This window comes from Zootoca vivipara, chromosome Z1 (genome assembly GCF_965207765.1).
Source record: "Zootoca vivipara chromosome Z1, rZooViv2.hap1.1, whole genome shotgun sequence".
Classification (NCBI taxonomy): Eukaryota; Metazoa; Chordata; class Lepidosauria; order Squamata; family Lacertidae; genus Zootoca; species Zootoca vivipara.
In genome coordinates, this window is record NC_142583.1 from 53,052,706 (window position 1) to 53,076,110 (window position 23,405).

General features: G+C 44.1%; 1 protein-coding gene across 1 annotated transcript in view; it reads right to left on the reverse strand.

Annotated features, from left to right (window-relative positions):
* The window catches only part of TET2 (tet methylcytosine dioxygenase 2), a 72,180-nt gene that overhangs the window by 7,947 nt on the left and 40,828 nt on the right, over nucleotides 1–23,405 (reverse strand). Inside the window, exons 2-7 of the mRNA XM_035111806.3 lie at nucleotides 12,036–15,474; nucleotides 8,832–8,922; nucleotides 7,208–7,301; nucleotides 6,418–6,626; nucleotides 4,412–4,562; nucleotides 3,401–3,490 (exon numbers count right to left, since the gene is read on the reverse strand). Of these exons, the coding sequence (XP_034967697.1) occupies nucleotides 3,401–3,490; nucleotides 4,412–4,562; nucleotides 6,418–6,626; nucleotides 7,208–7,301; nucleotides 8,832–8,922; nucleotides 12,036–15,429 (4,029 nt within the window). The 5' untranslated portion in view covers nucleotides 15,430–15,474. The remainder of the gene's footprint in view (nucleotides 1–3,400; nucleotides 3,491–4,411; nucleotides 4,563–6,417; nucleotides 6,627–7,207; nucleotides 7,302–8,831; nucleotides 8,923–12,035; nucleotides 15,475–23,405) is intronic.

Sequence of the window (23,405 nt, forward strand, 5' to 3'; positions counted from 1 at the left end):
ATTCCAGTCCCTGACATGCCATGACAAACTGTGACAGCAGCAAGGGCACTCTCTGGGCCACCCTACCTAGGGACCACCATGGCACCTTCTCAGAGCAAGGTTAAGGCAAGGAGGAGGATCAATCCCACCCGTGTTGCTGCCACTGCCAACACTGGTAGGTGGCAAGGGTGAAGTGGAGGATACCACTGCTGTCACTGTAAAGAGGAAGAAGAGGGAGGCAGCAGTGGCATTACATTCTTGTGGTGCCTCCTACTATTGTCCCTTGGGAAAAGTGATGTGATGGATAACACCAAGGTCCATCTATTCCAGCACTCGCCATTGGTGGTGGCCAGGCAGATGCACAAGCTGGGATGATGGAGAGAGCTATTCCATGCTTTTAGCCTTGTAATGTGGCTGCCACAGGCACAGGCCTCCAATATATACTCATAGCAAATTCTCTTGATTTTGGAGCTTTTCAAAGTCAAAATGGCACCACCCAGGAGGAAAGAATTAGCAGCATCAAAGAGCCCCAATCTTTGGGTGCACATATTGCAGGGGTGCCAACGTGAATAAAATATTGAGGGGCCCAGGTAAGCCCTGCCTCACATAGCGTGTTTCCCACATTTTAAGACACCGTCTTATATTTATTTTACCCAAGAAAATAAGCCTATGGCTTATTTTCGGGGGGGGTGTCTTTTTAATTTTTTTTTAACTGTAATTACGGCAGCCAGCGTTGCTGCTGCTGGGTTCCGGAGGCAGCCTGCAGGGTCGGTGCCCAGCTGCGCCGGTGCTGGACACTGGAGAGAGCAGGAGACTGAGCAGCCACTGCGGCATCGCGCTGCCAGAGACTCGCAGCCACTGAGGAGCTTGCGGCGCCGGGGCTTGCGGGCGGCTCTCGCCTTTCCGCCCTTTCTCCTGCTCCCGGGGGAGACGTGGCTTCTATTCCCCATTGCCAAGGGAACAGCCCGGGGGAGAGACGCCAGAGCTGAGGCGCCCCCCGCCCGCGGATCCCACGTGCCGCCGAAAACGGCAATGCTTAGGGCCCCCCACTCCTCGCCCGAAGTGGAGTAAGGCCCCCCGAGCGGTCCAGGGCTTGCTTCCGAATGCGCAGGGACAGGACTGCGCTGTTAAACTCTTTGCAAACTCCTTGCCCAAAAGAAAGCTGTCCTGCAGAGTGCCGGATCGAGGAGCCGGTCTGCAGAGTCAGCGCCCAGCAGCGCGGCGCTGGATTGAGGAGGCGGTGCTTCGTGCGGAGCTGCTGGGCGCCGACCGGGCAGGCCGCTTCCTCGATCTGGCGGCCTCCCGGGTTGGCGCCCAGCAGCGCCGCGCGGAGCACCGCCGGTCTGTAGAGTCAGCGCCCAGCAGCGCGGCGCTGGATTGAGGAGGCGGTGCTTCGTGCGGAGCTGCTGGGCGCCGACCCGGCAGGCCGCTTCCTCGATCCGGTGCTCCGCGCGGCGCTGCTGGGCGCCCACCCGGGAGGCCGCCGGATCGAGGAAGCGGCCTGCCGGGTCGGCGCCCAGCAGCTCCGCACGAAGCACCGCCTCCTCAATCCAGCGCCGCGCTGCTGGGCGCTGACTCTGCAGACCGGCTCCTCGATCCGGCACTCTGCAGGACAGCTTTCTTTTGGGCAAGGAGTTTGCAAAGAGTTTAACAGCGCAGTCCTGTCCCTGCGCATTCGGAAGCAAGCCCTGGACCGCTCGGGGGGCCTTACTCCACTTCGGGCGAGGAGTGGGGGGCCCTAAGCATTGCCGTTTTCGGCGGCACGTGGGATCCGCGGGCGGGGGGCGCCTCAGCTCTGGCGTCTCTCCCCCGGGCTGTTTCCTTGGCAATGGGGAATAGAAGCCACGTCTCCCCCGGGAGCAGGAGAAAGGGCGGCAAGGCGAGAGCCGCCTGCAAGCCCCGGCGCCGCAAGCTCCTCAGTGGCTGCGAGTCTCTGGCAGCGCGATGCCACAGTGGCTGCTCAGTCTCCTCTCTCCCATGCCCAGCGCTGCTGGGAGCCGACCCTGCAGGCATGGCTTATTTTCGGGGTATGTCTTATATTTTACAAAGGCTTTAAAATCCTGCCATGGCTTATATTATGACTCCGTCTTAAAAAGGGGGAAACACGGTAATCAAACACGAGATGTGGTGCATGGACACCACTTGAATGGCAATGCACATCAACTCTGGGACAGGGGCCTCGGGCCCCTCAAATGTTTTAGAGAGGGACGAAGGGACCTCGGCTCCTAGGAGTTGGCTCCTATGCAGCTTTTGTGCAGAATTTGGTGGATTTTTTTGAAAAATATATTTAATAGAGATTATGGGATAGTATTAGATGTGTGTTGTAATCAATGTATAAGGAGCATCTCATGGAGTGACATTATACTGTGTGAAATGAAAAAAATCCCAACCTAAGTTTACTAGCAGAATTAATTTTTTGGACCACTGCAATCAGTGCCATGAAGAACATGCAAGACCAACTGCTGCCAAAAGCTGAAGAATTCTGGTGTGGGAAAGATCTGAACCCTGGGTCAGTCCTGGGAAATTCTTTCTTGGGGATTTGACCATTACTTTCAATACAAGATCAGAAGAGGTCCCAAATAACTCCTTAACATGTTTCATCCATTGTTCGGGTTCACATAATTAGAAGTAATTCTTATCCCACTTTCCTCCATTATCATAAGTACATTTACAACAATTCTGATTTGCATTAATCATAGCACGCAGTAATCTTAGGAGTGGTAGCTATTTCCAACTAATTACTCTAAAATAAGAAGCATGTGGTATTTAAAGGCACTCTAAAGATGTCATTCAAGCTTTTTTTTAAACTTCAGATTCCCAAGGTCTCTGCCAAAGACTTATTATTATAAGAAACTTATAGCAGAGAAGCAGAGACATCACCTTGCCGACAAAGGTCCGTATAGTTAAAGCTTTGGTTTTCCTGGTAGTGATGTATGGAAGTGAGAGCTGGACCATAAAGAAGGCTGATTGCCGAAGAATTGATGCTTTTGAATTATGGTGCTGGAGGAGACTCTTGAGAGTCCCATGGACTGCAAGAAGATCAAACCTATCCATTCTGAAGGAAATCAGCCCTGAGTGCTCACTGGAAGGACAGATCATGAAGCTGAGGCTCCAATACTTTGGCCACCTCATGAGAAGAGAAGACCCTGATGTTGGGAAAGATTGAGGGCACTAGGAGAAGGGGACGACAGAAGACGAGATGGTTGGACATTGTTCTCGAAGCTACAAACATGAGTTTGACCAAACTGCGGGAGGCAGTGCAAGACAGGAGTGCCTGGCGTGCTCTGGTCCATGGGGTCACAAAGAGTCGGACACGACTAAACGACTAAACAACAACAACATAATGAAATTTAATGTGATTGCAAAATAAATCAGGTTGTTTTAGTGTTGATAACTAGCATCCCACCCATTTTTAGCCTACCTGGTTGTTATACGCATCAGGTGCCATTTTCTTGTAAGTGGGGGCCATCAGAGTCGAGAGAGATTGCAAATTGGACTCCAGCTTTTCTTCCTATTTTTCAGTAAAGGAGTGATTTCGCATGTTAACATTCAACTGTATTAAGTTTACATTGTAGTCCTAATTATCAATTACAAGCCAAAAAGGGGGGGGGGGAGAGATGGAACAGAGATATTGCAATAGATTAAGTCATTGCAGATACAATATTCAATGCTAGTAAATCGGGAAACACAGAGGAAAGTTAAGGTTATAAAGCAGAGGAATTTTTAATTTGAAAATAAACCAGGGAAACTGCTGGCTTGGCAGCTTAAAAAAAATGAATGAAGGGGGAATGAAGTGGAGAAAATATGAAAAGTGTGTTTCTGTGCATGTGTGTGAGAAGGGGAAGGAGGGAGGGGAAGGGTGACTCTGCTCACCTTTGGCTTTGACTCCACCCATTACCTGCATTCAGGCCCTACCCACTTCCCCCTAAAGGATTGCAGCCCCTGACTTGGAAACACTTAGAAATAAATACCATTCAAGGGTGGAATCCAGGTACCAGAGTTGTACTTTGACAAAACTTAAGACCATCATCAAACACTGTGAGTCATTTTAAAAAATTGAGTCCTATCATTCATTCATTCCCGACCCTTTTCCCTGACAAAGACTTAAGGCAGCTTACTGATAAAAACAAGAACAGCTAAAATCATAAGGGGGGAAACCAATAATTTAAAAACAATTAAACATGGATAGGATAAAAACTATATATAATCTATTAAAACCATGCAAATGATAACAAGAAGAAAGCACCAGCCTTTTTATATTCAAAGCAGTCAGTTCCAACAAGAACACCTGCACCTCCTGGCAGAAGGACAACGGCAAGGGAGCCAGTCTTAACACCTCTAGGGTGTGGGTTCCAAAGTCTGGGAGCAGCTACCACAGCTAGAATAGAAATGCTTCAGAGAGTGCCACACATGCCATCTATTTAGTCCCTACCTCTCTTGGATCATCCCCCAATAGTTTAAACTTCCTGGGGATCTTGCTTCTGGCAAACTTGCACCCATTGTAGTACATACTCCATGAGCAGCCGAAGGAAAAAGATGCGCCACAACTCTCGGGGTCCAGGCCTTGGCATGCGCAAGTTCGCCTAAGAAAGGAAAGAACGGAATTTGTAGCAACCTAAAAGCATAGTGTGGACACCTGCAAAGAATCCCTGCCTGGGGAAAAATTATACATCATAATGTTTTTGCAGCTATATGCACTAAGCCCAACTTCCACATTCCGTGAAGAACCCTTCAACAGGCCTTTAATAAAAGTTTGTTAGAAAGGAGAGCCACCCTTTGGCCATGTGTCTAAGGAAGTCTTGGCCATGATGTTGTTGCAACCAGAGCAAGCTGCAGCCAACTGTTCATCTTCTATGAAAAGCCTTTAGTAGTACCAAGAGTGGTTGTAAGTGAAGTCAATTGCTTGTGTTCTACCTTCACCTATAAATATTTGACACAGAAGCAAAACAACAACCTTCTGTGTGTGTGTGTGTGTGTACGTGCGTGGTATGAAAGTGGTTTCCTTACAAGCTTCTGAAAACCAGAAATTCACATTAAAGTTGCAATTCTATACATACTGTGAAGAAGTACCACTCAACTCAGTGGGACTTGTTTCTGTGTATTTATACATAGTATTGCGCTGTAAACAATTATTTAAAAATGAAAACCAAAGGAATGCACCTTAGCTTTGAATTATATTGAATAGGTCCAGAGATCCCATGAGTGGTGGGACACTCATGAAATGCTCCAGCTGATAGAAGGAGGTAAGGTGATGTCTACTGACTCTCCTTCCTGCAACACCTCCACTTCCCAAGTTTAATCCCAGTGGTTTTGAGAGACACCCAGAACATCATGGGCACAAGCCTGCTGGTGGGCTGCAGAGGGAAAGGAGAATAGCCCAAAATCACCTCCATAACTTTCTATCTGCAGGAGGATCTGCAGATCAAAAGACCCTTCTGCAAACAGAAGGGCCTCACCTGTTTGTGGAAAGGCCATGCTGGAGCCAATCTTATGAATTCACAAAATTCCAATACAGTCGTGCATACCCAGTACACCATTTTTACCATGCCTTGGAAAGAGGTACCTTATTGGAAAGAGGTATTCTTATTGGTCTTCTATGGTCCTGTCAAAAGCCACCAAAGCACATGGCCAGATGAGCCATACTTGTCTCACTAAAACTGTATAGCTATTCAGGGCATTTAAGATGTATAATAAATACATAGTGAGGGCTAATTTGGAAAGACAATTTGTGTCTATTGGAATACATTTCCATGAGACCATATGAGTTCCTTAGGAAAAGTGGGATGGGAACACCCAACAGGAAGTTGTCTTCATAATATGATTGGGGCTGCAAAGACACAATACACTAAAAAATACATCCTCCTCCCACAAAGGATCCCGGGAAGTTTACTTTACCCTTCCCAGAGCTACAGTTCCCAGCACCCCAACAAACTACAGTTCCCAATATCCTTTTTTTTAATAGAGGGGGAAATGTGTTTTAAATGTATGGCATGTATGCAGACTGGGGTAACTTCATTGAGCAAGGCACCACAAATGAATCTTGCTCCCTATGTGGTACTCTGTGTACTGGGTAGAATTTGTTGCAAGAACTTTGATGCAGCAAGGAACATTAACAGAATCATGGTAGACATAGAACTAGACTCCAGCCACTCATGCATAGTCCCAAAAAGGGTGTGCTGCGGAACTGAATGTGATGGGAGTTGTGGCAATGATAGAAGGGAGGTGAAATGGACTCTCTGTTAAACAAAGATGACTTTCTTGGTTACTGACAACATAAAGACAATAACTTCAGTGAGACCAATGACTAACGTCAGCTAAGAGCATGAAAGGGAGAATGTAGGGTGCATGACTTTAGTAGGAATTGTTGTTCCTTAAATCTAGGCATTCAAGCTACAGCAAGATCACATTTTGAGAGAAACAAGTACATACTTCACTTACTCTTCATTTAGAGCACAGCGACGGTTTGTTAGCGTGCCATACTTCCTTAAAGTTTCGGAGAGTTCAGAATACAGCTTGTCTGCTAGGCTCCGAGAAATTCCTTCCCACACCAAGATAAGCACTACTATCACTGCTGCTTCACAGCTGTGGCCTGCACGTTCCCGTACCAAGCAAAGGAGTTTTTCTTCAGTGCTACTTCTACGAATCACCTGCAAATACACACACGCCCCAAAGAAGTTTTTTGGTTTTTAGTGAGATGCAAAATATGATAGAACGTCTGTTTAAGGAAGATGTTTATGCTCATATCCAGTCTGCACAGTTTACTGCAGTGTTGTGTGCAGGTGGTTTTAGGTTCAATCCCTGTGATCTCAAAGTAGGGCTGGGAAAGACCCCTGCCTTGAGACATTAGATAGATGTCAATCAGAATATACAAGACTGGGTACATTTTCAAAATACTATACTTTCCTTAGCTCAGTCCAGTACTTTTACTAGGTTACATTTCATCTTTGTATACATTTTGTTTTGCAACGTTTGCATGATTGGGCAGCCATGAACTTTGAGATACAGTCTGTGTTTAGGTATTTTTTATATATATATACACTCATTTCAAGGTTATAATACCTCTTTTGACATCTATCCTAGGTCAGAGGCTTAAAAATAAATAAATAAAAATGGTAATATTCACTTCCCTTTTAAAATGATCTTCATATTTACAGCAAACAAATATTAGTATTCTTTGTTAAACTTACAAAAAATATATTTTATATGACCAAGTGGAAAAAAGGCTTACCCATTTAGCTATAGGACATCCTTGGGCACTTTTGCCTTCTTTCCCCGTATAGACAACCCGCTCTATCCTTATGGCTTTGCCTTTCTGTCCATAACTTTAAAAATCCAAACAAATGAATAAAAGTGAGCATTAACATTTGACCTGAGCAACAGAGATTCACATGCAGTGTGTGTATATATATAGAGTGAGTGAGTGAGTGAGTGAGAGAGTCGAGTCAGCTTTGTGCCATTATTTGTCCATTCTTCCTCAAATCACATCTTTTATTTGTAGCTATTATGTGTGTACACGATGCTTCAAGAAACTCACACCCTACTTTGCAAGGGACAATACGTTCATTGAGATTCCGGCATTTACAGGGGGTTGGACTAGATGACCCTCAGGGTCCCTTCCAACTCTACAACTCTATGATATATCTATCTGACCTCCTTGCTTAAAATAATAAAGGCGCGAAGTGTCCCTAGAAGAATATTAAGACCTACCCTACAGGGCTAACACTATTTGTATCGCATGTTTAGCATAGCAGCTCTAAGAAAGAAGAACCTTAAACAATTGAACTAATTACCTGAAAAGGAACTGCGCGTCATTTACATCTGATAATCTGCTTTATCATATCCAACATATATGGAAATGTAAGTGTGCAGAGGAAAAGGAAGCATAGTCTTGAGAAAAGGTGGACCGTGCTTTAAATTTGCCACTAGCTTAGCCCCCTTAAAATATGGGAAATTTGTGTTGAAGAGAAACAAGACCTAGAGTTCAGAATTTAGTTAATTTCAATTATGCGTGCCTTACATATAATGAAATCTCATGTGGATATAGCATTTGTTTGGTTGCCACTTGATTCTAACAACACAGAACAGGGGGAAAAACTCACCCCGGCATATCAGATTAATGTGCTGTAAAAGGTACTATGCTGTAGTACCTTTTTATAATGACCAAGTTTCCAAGCCAAAACTGGTCATTTATTCCTTTATGGCAGGCACCACCAACCTTCGGCCCTCCAGATGTTTTGGACTACAATTCCCATCATCCCTGACCACTGGTCCTGTTAGCTAGGGATCATGGGAGTTGTAGTTCCAAAACATCTGGAGGGCTGCAGGTTGGGGATGCCTGCTTGGAATTCAATGGGTGGTACTAGATTCCTTAGTGTAAATAAGCAGAAGGAAGATGAACTTAATTGTGTTGTGGCTTTTGTTTTGTTTTGGTGGGGGAGCCTGCTTGAGGTTTTCTTTCCTTGAGCTGCATATGCTTTTTGCCATCTCCCCTATGTACCTTGGCATGTGTGGCGGCACGACTGGGAATGCTAGGTCCCTTCCTGCTTTTACAGTCAATGCCAATTAGCTAATTTGGCAGGCTGGCCCTGTTGCTGGCATCTGCCTCAGAGTGGGCAGATCAGGACAGCAAGCCAGCCGACCTGTCAAATGTTGTGGTCCTCCAGTGAATAGCACAGTGCCCTGTGTTGGCAAAGCAGGAATAGCCAGCCTACCAAATAATTACTTGGGAGTCTGGAATTGTGGTCTTCTTTGTATGCAAAGACCGTGTGTGTGTGTGTGTGTGTGTGTGTGTAAATCCTGACATGCACAATGGATAAATTTTAATCTGCCATGTGCCTTAGCAAATTCATTACCGTTCTTCCATTATTTCTCTAATAGCAGCCACATTAGGGCCGGCTCCAAGATGGGTGTAGAAAGGGCCTTCGTCTTTTTCGATAATCTGTTCTGTTTAAAAGAAGACAGAAACAAAAAACAAAAAAGGTTAACGCTGTATGCTTTTGAAGATGACTTTAAAAAATATTACATAGTAAAGCGTAGGTTCACCTTATACACATATTTTGCTCACTTCAGGAAAAAAATTCAAAATGAAATTTGTAACAAGACCTGTATGCTTACGGGACTGTCTCTCCCGGTATGACCTTGTACTTACGGGACCGTCTCTCCCGGTATGCCCCGCGGAGGACCTTAAGGTCCATAAACAGTAATACCTTAGAGGTCCCGGGCCCGAAGGAAATCAGTTTAGCCTCTACTAGAACCAGGGCCTTCTCAACACTGGCCCCGACCTGGTGGAACGCTCTGTCTCCTGAGACCAGGGCCCTGCGGGACCTGATTTCTTTCCACAGAGCCTGTAAGACAGAGTTGTTCCGCCTGGCATTTGGCCTAGAGCCAACCTGTTTCTCTCCCCCATTTTCCCTTTCTTTTTCCCTTTTATATGAGGCTGCATTTTTAATTTTTAATTTAATTTTGATGTATGTAGTCTTGTTGTTGAGTTGTATTTTAATCAGTTGTTTTATTTTTGGTGTTAGCCGCTCTGAGCCCAGCTTTGGCTGGGGAGGGTGGGGTATAAATAAATAAATAAATATAATTATTATTTTTATTATTACTAGAGTAGACATATGAGTAAAACCAACCCCAAAGACTCTTGGGCAGGTCATCTTTGCACCCGATCATTCATGGACTGATAGCAGGCTAGGGGAAGAGTTACTATTTTTACTTGGGAATAGCTTTTAAAAAAAACAACCTTTAAAAATGGAAATAGGGAGTGATTGTACCAAACAAGAGAGTGAGCAATATTTGGGGCAGTTCTAATGCATAATGCCAGATGAACTTTTTTTAAAAAAAAATAAGGCATGGTTAATACAGTTACTGTAATAGGGGCCAATTAGGATTTTCTCTGTCCCCGTTACCATCAGGAATCAATGAAAGTTATTGCTGTGGAATAGCTAATAGAAGAAAATCAGATAGGGCATATTCTCGACTTTTGATATGTCAGCACCTCTGCTTATTGCTTATTTTTGGTGCAGAAATACTGGAAGGTAAAATCCCTTTATTACAGAGGCAAGAAACCTATGACCCTCCATATGTTGAGGAACTACAACTCCCATTTCCCCTGACCATTGGCCATACCACATCGGGCTAATGGGAGCTCAAGTCCAAGAAGAACATCTGGAGAGTCACAAGTTCCCCATTCCTGCTTTATTACATCTGGTTCGACTATAAATAAAGGTTGGAAATGTGTCTAGATTTTCATTGATAGTATCAACCTTTTAGCTTTGCAGCAGTTTCTGCTATCTATATATGCACCCCAAGGCCCAGTTTTTATTTTTTTTTAAAAAAAGGTAAATTGGGGTTCAGATGAATTCCTTTAAAATCATCTGTTGAAAATGCAAATGTCTCCCTGTGACCGGTTCTATAAAGGCAGAGCAAAGTTTTGTACAAAGCGTTGAAAGATTCTCACACATTGTGTCCATTATTCTCATTATGGTGCATACAATAGATGACAACTGTTCAGGCCCAAATCACATGCATCTTGAAATGTTTCAAATAAAATGGGGTATGGGGATATGTCAAAGGAGTGTACAGTAGAAGAGGATGCTAAATGTCCTGCTGCTCTTCTGTACCCCATAGCCAGTTGCCAATACAGAGAGAGAGCCCACCTGGAGAAAAGGGGGAGCAGCTGTGAAGGGAAGAACCACAAATGGAGGATTCAGAACCCTCAGACCATGCACTTATTTATTACATTAAATCACACCTCTATCCCTTTGCTTTACATGTGGCTAGGCCAAAGGTCTTTTATGAAGACATTATCTTCCATTATGTGCAATTTGGGCTTAAGTCAGTGATGGCCAAACTTGGCCCTCCAGATGTTTTGAGACTACAATTCCCATTATCCCTGACCACTGATCCTGTTAGCTAGGGATGATGGGAGTTGTAGTCCCAAAACAGCTGGAGGGCCAAGTTTGGCCATCACTGGCTTAAGTCATTCTCTGGTTGGGCGAAACAAGGTATTATCCCAGAATCCTTGTTGTGCCATACCTTCAGGTTTTCCATCTGATCTGATATCTACATACAAGGAACGTTCGAATCCTCAAAGCAGTGATACGTGGAACATCATAAGATAAGCATACCATGTTGTGGTTATTGCAAATATGCCAATTTAGGAACCGAATGGACTTTATCTCCTGACCATCCACTGGACTTTAATTTCTCTTGATATGTTCTGTTTGCATGATGTGTTGGTCTATGGAATTACACTTTGTGAGATATTATACGTATGTTGAATTGTGTTTGAAATAGAAGTTACATAGTCAAAAACAGCCTGTAACGTTGTGTGTGTTGTTACCAGGATTGCATTTACACAACCTAAGGTTTAGTAGTATTTTGCTTAAGTCATTCTGCAACAACACTTTTCCAGTGTCCCAATTCACCGTGACAAAACTAGATGCAGCTTCCTCATTTTACTTGCACAGGTTATTTCAAAGATACAGTTTTCTATTCTGTTCGCCTAGGAAATCATCTTGCATTTCTGGCCCTGCTCAGGCGATACCTTCAGAGGAGAAATCATATCTGCAAGAATCTCAACTCCACATGTGCCTTCACCTTGTCCAATCACACCCATATAACGTGCTCAGAATGTAACAAACCAGCCATCTTTTTATGCCCATATTTGATTGTGGGGAAACCTAGACACCATAAACCACTCCCCCCAAAAAGTGGAGAGTGGATCATGGAGTCAGGATGATTCCACAGCCAACCACATGTTGTATACTAGCATCATTCAACTCACAGTATTTTCCATGAAGGAAACGGAAGGACAGAGTGGCTGGAACTGCAGGAGCCTGAGATACGTATAATTTTATGGATAAGAAATTCCAACCTGCGAACTGAGAAATGCAGTATGGGACATTTATTTGAGAAGACAAGGGAAGTATTCCCTATAGTAGAAAGGGGAGGAGGGTGACGTGAGGAAGGGAGCTGGTTAGGCTTGGAAAATTATAGCAGAATGGTATTATCCTATTCATTTAAAAACAAACTCTGAAACATCAAACTCAACTCACCAACACAGCTACATGATGGGAAATCGTACTGAGTTTTGATAGGTGTGTCCAGTAGGTTTTTCACAGGAGTATCTAATAACTTGGAAGGTGACTCTAAAAAATGATTGAGAGCTGTTCCAGCAGCCGTTCTTTTGGTTGGTGTTTTTTCACTGGAATGAATGGGCTGTTGATCTAAAGAGGCTGCGTGGCTGTTGAAATCTGCAGCGGCAGAATTCCTTGACAGAATAGTGATGGGTCCCACAGTTTCAACTTTCACATGCTTCGGCGATTTGATAGTAAGGGACTTGTGATCAAAGGGCGTTCTGACCTGAAACTGTTTCAGCTGCTGCTCCATGGTTTCAATTATACTCTTTTGTTGCATGCTCTCACAGCCAAAGTGCTGAATCTCTTGTTTAATTGTTTTTTTCCACGCTTTGTTCTCCAGCTGCCCAGCTGATGCAGGGGTGCAGGCATTCAACTTGGAGCCAGCTTCAGCTTTAATAGGCTTGTGTCCCACACCGTGACAGGTGTCAGATTTGTTTTGTTGTTCTTGCCTGTTTAAGATGTGGCACCTGAGAGCAGCATGCTTCTGAAAATCCCTTTGAGGTTGAGTTGGAAGATGGCAGCCTCTCTGATCAACTCCTGCATGGGACGCCAACTGCTGACTGTAGGGTACGTACCTTTGCTGAATCTGGGCAGGTTGCGGGCTACACATGTTGCTGCTCAAATTAGAATATCCCTGTGTTTGCTGGAAGGGTAGTTGTCCAGCTGATGTTGGTGGAGACTGCGAAGCTTCTTCCTGAAAGCAATGGGGCACATCCTGTTTGGGGGCCATACTAGGTGCGTAATATTGCATATGCTGCAAGTCATGAGTTACGTTTTCTGCAAAGAGCTCGGTGTTCATAGGGTTTTCTTTTTTCTCAGAGGCTAAGTGCATGTTGTTCAGGTAGGAATGCTTCATAACAGTATTTGCTTTAAAAGCATGATTGTAAAGGGAATCTTTACTGTTCATATCAGACACTGGACCTGGCCTGACCTGGGAGTTTTGCATTGGGAAGTCAGCTGACTTGAAGTAATTGTTTGCAGTTTCAAAACATTCTTCCAATTTCAGCTGGCTGAAAGACGCCCCTTCTAGTTGCTGCTCTTGTCTGCTTTGGGAATGAGGAAAGGTCTGGGGAAGTTCTCTGCTCTTCATTTGCAGCGATTGCTGCTGGGAGCCCATTGTTAGCTGTGGACTGTGTGGCAACTGCGTTGGCTGGGTCTGGAGCATCTGTTGCAATATATGTGAACGGAGGAACTGTTCATTTTCCAATGGTGGAAGATTTAAGTGCTGTGGCTTTATCTGTGCCTCTAGGGACTGTTCAGTGTGGTGTTCAGCTTGCGGCTGGAAGTGGAAGTGCTTTGCATTTTGCTGCTGTTCGTGGGGTTTTAGCAGAGTATCCATATTTGTAGGCTGCGGTGAGTGCTTTTGGAATTGCATTTGCTTCTCAGCTGTAAGATGAGGTGGCAGCTGTGTTGCCTCACCTTTGTACAGTGCTGGTATCTGCTCACATTGTGTGATGTTCTGGTAGCAAGTTTGCCCTGTAACCTCCTTTGATGCATTGGGGCTCCCGGGATATTGTTTTGGATGGATCTGATCAGCTGAATTTGACTGAAGCTGAAGCATTGTCCTTAAGAGCACCTCATTTGATTTTTGGGGAGACTCACTGGGGCGAAAGTGAGGGGAAGATATTCCTGTCCAAGATGTTTGCAAGTGAGGGTGTGACTGATGCACCTGATTTTTCACCAAGTCTTCTTCATTGCTAGTTACGGTCTCCTGGTTAATTTGGCCCAGGAGATGTTGATAATGTTGTTGCAGCTCTTTCCTGCTTCCTACTATTTCTGTGTCTTGAACCTGCGGCTCCAGTTTTGACTGCAGTTCATCAGGATATTGTTGCCTGGTGCCTGGTGCCCTTGCAGAAAGCATCAGATCTCTTGTTTCATTGCCAGTCTGTTGTGAAACCTGAACCTCTTGTTGAAGACCCTGTTGAGAACTAAGTGCTTGCTGGCAAAGGCCAGGAATTTGTGCTGCAAGCTCCCCCTGCTGCTGTTGCTGCTCTCCATTCTTCTCTTTCTTCAAATGAGTCTCTTGACTTTGGGTCTCATAATGGCTATGCACTTCTGAAACACTCATGGAAAGAATGCTGTTCATTTCTGGAAGAGCAGAAGAAGCTGCAACAGGAGGTGGGCTGAAATAACTCTTCTTGAACATGGAGTCTTGTTGGAACAAAGCACCATTTTCCTCTGCTGGCTCTGCTGGTCTCTCTGAGCTATTGTTATGAGCTTTCGTATTGCTGTTGGGATTTAGTGAGAAATCTTGACTGGGTAGTGAGAAATCTCGACTGGGAACCTGCCCCATGTTTCCTGAAACATCAGTATTCTCTGTAGGGGACTGGCATGCATTTTCAGATTTTTGCTGCTCCAATTGTGGTTCTGGTTTCTGAAAAGTGTAGCAGGCTGGCAATAGGGATATCTTACTGGCGTCTTCTGTGCTGTGGACTTCAGTGGCCACAGACTGATCTAGCACCTGAGGCAGCTCAGAGTTTGAGGTTTGTGGGGAGTTGATCTGCCCTGAGGTATGGGATGAATGTGGTGTGCCACAAGTCGATTCATTAGTAGCCTGTGTGTTTATGGCATTTGTAAGAGATGTGTTTTTCTGCATTGCAATGGACACATGATCTGGATTATACTGAGACAGCGTTTTCTCAAGGAGTTCACCATGCATGTTTTCCACAGAAGAGGCAGAAACTATAGCACCATTAGGTATTGACACCGCCTTGCACTTGTAGAGCGAGGCAATGTCCCTGTTGTGGCAATTCATGCTTTCACTCTCCTGTTCATTCTGAACCTGGGGAGCAGGAGGAGTTTCTGAAGCACCACGGTTGTTTTTGGAGGACTGCCTGAGAACTGAAGCTGCGTCTTCTTCCATTCTAAAACCCACCAAGTCCTCCTCACTGCATGAATTGGGAACACTCGGTTGATCACTGCCACCCAAAGAGGTTTCTTTCCCTCCTTTTGCTTCTTCATCTTGTCTAAGCTTTTTGTTCTGGTGAAGCCCGTACAGAGAAGGCTCGCTGAAAGTGCGTTTTATCCCACCATTTTGCATATACCTGCCACAGTCTCTCTTTTCTTGCAGGAGGTCTGGGCTTATTCTGTTGTTTGCATTTCCTCTTACGGCGTGCCTCATTCCATAGTTGGCCTTGAAATGCAGCCATGTGTGGTCACCATTGACTTCAACCTGGCCCTTCTCTGCAGGTGGGCTCCCATTCTGTAGCTTCACTGACAAAGGCTCTCCCTGGCAAACATGAGAAGGATGTGGTATTAGAAATGGGCTCAAACTACTGCCTTCAACATGGTTGGTTCTATCCTGTTCCATCTGGCCTACTCTGGGGCCATCCACAAGGCTGCCCTCCTATTGTATCTGAAAGAGAGAATGGGGGAGGGGGGAAATCCATGTTTATTTGATGCATGCTACACAACCCCCACATGGCAATTACACACTTCATCTAATGCACTTCCGCTTCCTAGATCGAGAGCCTCATGGAAATTGTGACAGTGTCTAAAAGTGCTGGGATATATGTTATGTCAAAAAAAATACACCTGTACATCTTTCTTGGAGAACAGCAATGTGTATGGGAAGACTCTAGAAGCGGTCTAAGAATCGCAAGTTCTCTTTCCAAAAGAGATATATTACAATCAGTGCTGTAATGGAACTCAGCAGCTCTGAGACTGAACAGATGATGGGGTTTTTTTTAAAATAAAAAAATACACTCTCAAAAGCAGTGAACACAGCTGGACAGATGTTCTCTCTTTCATCAGGGGAGAAGACAGGACTAAACAGCTTTGAGCCTTCTGAGGTTCCAACATCAAAGCTTACAACAGCACCCGCAGAGAATTCAGAGTCCCAAGAATGTCTCTGAATACCAGTTGCTGGGAATTACACTTGGTCGGGGCGGGGAGTACTGCTACACTCAGGTCCTGTGTATGGGCTTCCCATAGGCATTGAACTGGCCACTGTGAGAACAGGATGCTGGACTAGTGGACCTTTGGCCTGATCCAGCAGAGCTCTTCTCATATCTGGAGGTCTGCGAGCTCCATCTTATTAGGACAAGCAGAGTTTCAAATCCTGTGAAGTTTGTCATTAAAAACACTGCTGCTAGAGAAATGGGATGTGAATGCTTCAGTATGATTAATTAACACCTGCTTGAATTATTAAAACAGGGCATTTGCATGCGATGATTGCTGCAGCAAAGCCACTCTTTGAAAATGCCACCTATTACACAGACTCCAGCAGTAGAACAAGATTGCTTGCTCCCTTTTCTGTGTGTTGCCTGCTCCCTTTTCTGTGTGATGTTTGAATACCGTGCTCCACTTTCCATGGTTATGTCTGCCTTACAATGCAAAAAGTAAAAGAAAACAGAAATTCAAATTTTTGCAGTTATCTAAAATGACCACATGTGAAGAAAACCCCCCCAAAAGTCCTAGAAAGTCCTCTGTATTAGATCTCTGCATTTAATAAGTGAGCTGGGGTGAGGCATTCCACACCCCCAAAAAATCCCATTAATTTTTTCATTTGTGCCCTTTATTGGGGCATAAAGACAAACCATAGGTGGAGGTGGAACTGTAAATATCCAAGTATGTCCCTCTGCAAGCGCAAGCTTTCATTCCAACAATTCCCACAGAAGTCCAAAATTCTGAATTTCATTCACACAGTGCACATCTAAAGTATGGTAAGCACGGCAATCCAAATTAATCCTAAACAGATCCCCCTTTACTGTCCTCCATGGGACAGGAAAACAACTGGAGGAGGAGAAGTGGGCAGAGGCCAGAGAAAGAACAGTGAGCGGAGGGATGTTATTTTTGCATCCTTGGGACCCCCTGGGAAACTCACTAGACCTGCAGGACCCAGGTATGGAAAGTGCAGCTGACTGCTGAATAGGACACAGCTGTAGGAAGCCCCATCCACCCCAAACACTAAGGTTAAAGTTAGAGACATGGGGCGATGTTAACAGTTTCCAGGCACCCTTTGTGAGATTTTTGTGGGTGAACTATGAGTTTGTTTGGGCCCTTAGAAACCAGGCAGCCGAGAAGGAAGGCATGTCAAAAGGATGTAAAATTGATTATGGTTCATATTTACCGGTATTAATAATTTCATATTTTTATTAATGCAACTGTATTTTTGTAGTATTTAAGTTGTCTCATGTTTTTTTTATCTCTATAAACTACTTATAGTGCATGCATATACATGTATCTCTGTATATGTAAATAATAAACAAAATTCAGGGGTTGAGAAGGGGCAGGATTGTGCCAGTTTAAGATTTCCATATCAACATCTGCCCACCATTCATGGTAGAAAAACCGAGAGAGAAATTAGCCAATGCAAAAGTCAATTGGCTTATTCAACTGAGTTTGGGACATGGCTAATATGTCCTTTAGTAAGGAAGAAATCACAGCCAAGTTGAAGGTCATCCAGGGGTCAGCAAACTTTTTCAGCAGGGGGCCGGTCCACTGTCCCTCAGACCTTGTGGGGGGCCGTACTATATTTTGAAGGGAAAAAATGAATGAATTCCTATGCCCCACAAATAACCCAGAAATGCATTTTAAATAAAAGGACACATTCTACTCATGTAAAAACATGCTGATTCCTGGACCGTCCACGGGCCGGATTTACAAGGCGATTGGGCCGCATCCGGCCCCCGGGCCTTAGTTTGGGGACCCCTGATCTAGGGATTTCTGTTGAAGTTGGGTCACTACCATCCGCTCAATATCCCCCCCCCAAAAAAATGGGGAATTAGCAATCTGCAAATAGCTGGACAAATCCCTTTCCCTTTTGTATGAAGCAAATTGTACCTCTTCCAAAGCAGAGTCTTTCCCCAAGTATAGTAATTTGTATTTCCTGCCCCCTTCAGTAACTGAACTCCAGCCAATACACTATCAGCTTCTCTCTTTCTCTCTCTCTCTCTCTCTCTCTCTCTCTCTCTCTCTCTCTCTCTCTCTCTCTCTCTCACACACACACACACACACACACACACACATGACCAGCCATAGTTTATTAGAAATTCATGGCACATCAGTAGCATCTGCGAAGCAATGATTACATCTAGGACCAATTCTGCAGTCTAATCCATCATAATTATGACTGGCCTCTTTGAAGATGTCATGATGCATGACTTAGAACAGCACATTAGCGTGCAAAAGGGATAGGGATCGTATTTGTCCAATATGAATTTTAAATAATTCCACCCACACCAATTGACACTTTGTGAAACATGGAAATGTTGATATATTACTTTTCTCATACGGGGCCTAAACTATTGCCAATTTAGACGTGTGCTGTTACTGTTGCTTTTTAAAAGATGCCCAACATCTCTTTTCATGTGCCTTCAAGTGCACCATATTGAGAAAAATGCAAGACACTACTTTTCAAGGAGGAGGCTGGGACCCCTCAAATTTCTGTGGTGGCTGTGTGCACATGCCGTGCGATGTGCTCACCTCACTCGCACACTTGCTAAATCATGGGGGCAAGCTGGCACGCTTGCCCAAGACAGACAGGTGCCAACAACCTTGACCTTTTACTTCTATGCATCTACCACAATTCTCAGTCCAGCTGCTCATCTAATGAAGTAGGCTGTTGCCTGTCAAAGTGTATAGCGTGGTGTGTCGTGAAGTTGCTATGGTGACAGGGGGTCCTTTGGTTTTCCTACTGTTACAGTCTAGTGTGTTTATTTGTCTGGAGTTTCTTACACATTACTCATTTGCTATATTTATATACTGCCATTCAACAGATGGTTTTCCAAGAGGACTGCATAGAAAAATTGGTCCCTACCCCAAAACATATTAATTGTAAGATCCTCCACTACAATTCTCTCTTCTCTCTTCTCTCTTCTCTCTCTCTCTCTCTCTCTCTCTCTCTCTCTCTCTCTCTCTCTCTCTCTCTCTCTCTCTTTTAAAAAACTGGATATTACTTACACCATGTAGGTGCAGTTGGGAAGGTGGTATAGGTGGGTTTTGGTGAAGTGGTTACCTGAAGGGAGAAAAAGGTCTCCCTGGAAATATACTGTACTCTCTTCTCCTCAGGAACATTCCAGAAAGGTTGGCGAAACCAAGACAGCATTGAATGGCACAAGCTGCTTGCTCAAAACACACTTGGGAATACATCTCGGAGGGAACAGGTGCCTAATCTTTTTATGGAAACATTGTCACAGCAGCATACCAAGCATGGCTTCCGCAGATAGAGAAACCATTCAAAAGTGTGATCTTAAAATTAAGTCCAGCAACAGATGCACAGAGCTGCATAGAAACTCAACACTGTACTAAAGAGGCAACGAGCTGGAATACCATAGCCAGTTGATGTTCTTAGTCTGTCTCCCCTTTCCTTCCAAAAGGCCGGTATCTGCAAATGCAAACACGCTCAGTGCTTATCACAGTGATAATACACATTATACTTTCCATTTTATTAGTCCACTCTCTTTAAGGTCTCATTCTATTAAAATGGTATGGGGGGGACCCTGCCTACATCTGTCCATGGGCATCCATGTGAATTTTTTGGTGGGAGTGGGCAAAGTAAAGCACTGAAAAGGATGGAGCAGGCTGGATTCATAGAATCATAGAGTTGGAAGCGACCACAAGGGCCATCCAGTCCAACCCCCTGCCAAGCAGGAAACACCATCAAAGCATTCTTGACATATGCCTGTCAAGCCTCTGCTTAAAGACCTCCAAAGAAGGAGACTCCACCACACTTCTTGGCAGCAAATTCCACTGTCGAACAGCTCTTACTGTCAGGAAGTTCTTCCTAATGTTTAGGTGGAATCTTCTTTCTTGTAGTTTGAATCCATTGATCTGTGTCCGCTTCTCTGGAGTAGCAGAAAACAACCTTTCACCCTCCTCTATATGACATCCTTTTATATATTTGAACATGGCTATCATATCACCCCTTAACCTTCTCTTCTCCAGGCTAAACATACCCAGCTCCCTAAGCCGTTCCTAAGCGATTCCTTCACGCACACAAATGAGAAGGACAGTACCTGTACATTTTGACTCCTATCTCACATTCAACATATGCTAGAAACCTTTTCTTTAAAAAAATGAAAGCTGGGAATTATTATTCATCGGGGATGGGAGCACCCCCCTCAGATACGCATTCATCTGAAAGAAATCAGTCACCCACATTTCACTGCTGGTTAGTTCTAGTCTTCGCCAACTAAGGCTTGGAACTACAATTTCGAGCAGTTCCACAGGGGCCTTTTGTACCCCTCTCCCTCACTTTCCTTTTCAAATGTTTTCAAAGCTTTGAGAATGGCACGTTTGACTTTGTTCTGGCAGTTTGCCATCTACTGCCAATTCAGTTTCAGCTCCTAATCTTCCAAAGTACCTAGAAACCCAATTAGATTCAGTATAATTTTAGATGGCTGAAGGAGTACTGAGTTACTTCCTATATTTTCAGATATTAAGGGAGACATGCGAAAGGTTAATGAAAAAATGACCCTCTGTCGATTTTTCCACAGAGTTCCCCTTCATAGTCTGCCAAAAGCCAGTCACAAGATGTTATTTCACAGATTGGTAATTGTCTCCCCCAAGCATGGATGTAACCATTGGTTCACAAAAGCATCAGTGTGGCTAAAATGGATTATTTCTAAAACAGGAGGGCTTTCCTGACTTTGGTTTGGGTGCTGAATGAAGCTTTTATGGTCTATCCTGATAGCAATGCTCCTCCCTACCATTTTTAGCAAGTCACCAAGGAGCTTCATAAAGGATGTTAGGATGAATAGAAGCATTAATCTTATACCTTTGCTCAACCATGGGAGTGAGGAAAAGAGGTTGCTTAACTGGCCTTCCCTGAAAGCTGTGAAATACTCTCGATTCTTTGAGACCCTGCAGATAGATGCCTGAATTATAAGATGTCAGGGCTTTATGGCGATGCATTTATAGAATATTGGTAGATAGGCTATGATTTGGCTAAAAACTAAGAGGAGTCAGAAGGTAGAGTTCATCCAGGAACTCTGTACCTTTCCCTCTATAATCTGAACACTGCTTTGGATACTTCCAGTTTATAGTTCACAACCAACAGGCATTTCTAGGAATAGCACTTTTCAAACATACCATTTACTTAACCTGGGGTAAAGGTAAAGGTAAAGGTAAAGGGACCCCTGACCATCATGACCGACTCTGGGGTTGTGGTGCTCATCTCACGTTATTGGCCAAGGGAGCCGGCGTACAGCTTTCAGGTCATGTGGGCAGCATGACAAAGCCGCTTCTGGCGAACCAGAGCAGCACACGGAAACGAAGTTTACCTTCCAGCTGTAGTGGTACCTATTTATCAACTTGCACTTTGACGTGCTTTCGAACTGCTAGGTTGGCAGGAGCTGGGACCGAGCAACAGGAGCTCACCCCGTCGTGGGGATTTGAACCGCCGACCTTCTGATCAGCAAGCCCTAGGCTCTGTGGTTTAACCCACAGCGCCACCTGCGTCCCTAATCTGGGGTAGGGTTAGCCAAATGCATCTACCTTGGTTTCTCAATTTTCCAATCCTATTTTCAGTGCATCCCATTTCCACATACATCTACAATTCTTTTTCAAAAGTCTACATGGATTTTTGAATGCACTTTCATGCAATCTCTTCCAATAGACACATTTTTGTATGCAGTGTTGCCTAGTATATGCATTCGTGCAGGCAAGTTACCCATAACAGAATGTATTTCAGCATGCACTTTACGCCAACATACACATTTTTGAGTGCATTCTTTGGCTGGAAAAAAAAACCCAAAACCCTGTACTGTATTGCAAAATTCAGAGAAACATGAATATGTCTCCTAATATGGAAAGCAAACAAATGGCTGCTTCACCCCTACTTTGGAGTACTTGTATGAAAATCAATGAAATGCTACCATAGATTGTGGTGGTAGCTATGGCCTAAGAATATACTAGTGTGGGATTTCATGAGTCTGATGAAGCTGAGAAAATATGTCAAGATTAAGAAATCTTGGTCAAATTCCACAGGTGTATGTTCAGTTTGAAATCTTTTAAGGCTGCAAGCCCTGATAGAAATGTAGCAGCAGCTGTTACAAAATAAATAAATAAATAAATAAATGGATGACTGCATTTGGTAGCAAAGAGCCTTTGGAAAAATGAACAGCTGTGGGTGGAAAAACATGAGATAGCCACAGAGACCAATTATTAATTAAATCTAAAAAGCCACTCCTTTAAATTGAAATGCATTGCTTTCAAAAGCATGTAGGGATTTGAAGCTGGGTTTCCTAAGGCCCAACTCATTACAGCAGTGTTCATGAGTAATCTTTTTTTTTTTTTAAGGTGGGGGAGGAAAAGAAAAGAAACACCATTAGTACATTTTATAAAGCAGGCTCACGAAGTAAATGGTTATTTTTAAAGGTTACTAAAACATCTTGTAGAGCCTCCTGTGACCTTCCACCAATTGGCCCTTGCACCCCAACATTTCCCATTATTTCCTTCTTAATGTCTGATTTCCCTATCAACGGGAATTTTCAAGCTCCCATTTTGTGCGTTGGTCCAACTGGTGTCCCTCAATTCCCCTATGAGGCAGCTCCCCTATGAGGAAACATTGGGGGCTTTCTTGGTTTAGGAAATGGTGAATAAAGGAGAACATGATAGAGGTGTACGTTATGGATCTTCCCATGGAAGGTTCAGAAAAGACCAAATATTTCTCCACAGTGTATAGTTAAATGATGGAATTTGCTCCCATAGGATGTAGCGATGGGCACCAGCTTGGATGGGTTAAAAAAGAAGATTAGACCATTTCATGAAGGATAAAGCTATCAGCAGCAACTAGCCACAATAGCTATGTTTTGCCTCGACTGTTGGAGGAAGTATGTCTCTGAATATAAGTGGCTGGATATCACAAGTGGAGAGAACTGTAACACCCATATCCTGGTTGTGGACTTTTCATTGGCATTTGGTTGGCCACTGTGAGAACAGGATGCTGGTACTTTGGACTGATCCAGCAGGGCTCTTAATATTTTGTTTTAGAAGCGTATAAGAACCCTTCCCCCTGCCACACTACAAAATGCTCAGAGATTCATTGCTTTGTGTTGTTCAACTCAATTATTAAGTTCTCCCAATTTACTTTAAACTGCCCACTGCATGAAGATGTATGTACTTTCAAAACAGCGGTGTTCTTATGATAAGAAACACCCACAGAGGCTATCCCCACTTCTAAATTAATGCTTTAAAGTGCAGTAATTCAACCATGCCGCAGGCATAGGAAGCTGCTCTACTGAGCAGGTATTTGGACAAAACATTAAATGAGACTGATCACATCCAGGCTGCATTTAGGAAAGCGCATAGTAGAAGTAAACACATCATAATGATAAAGGGCTT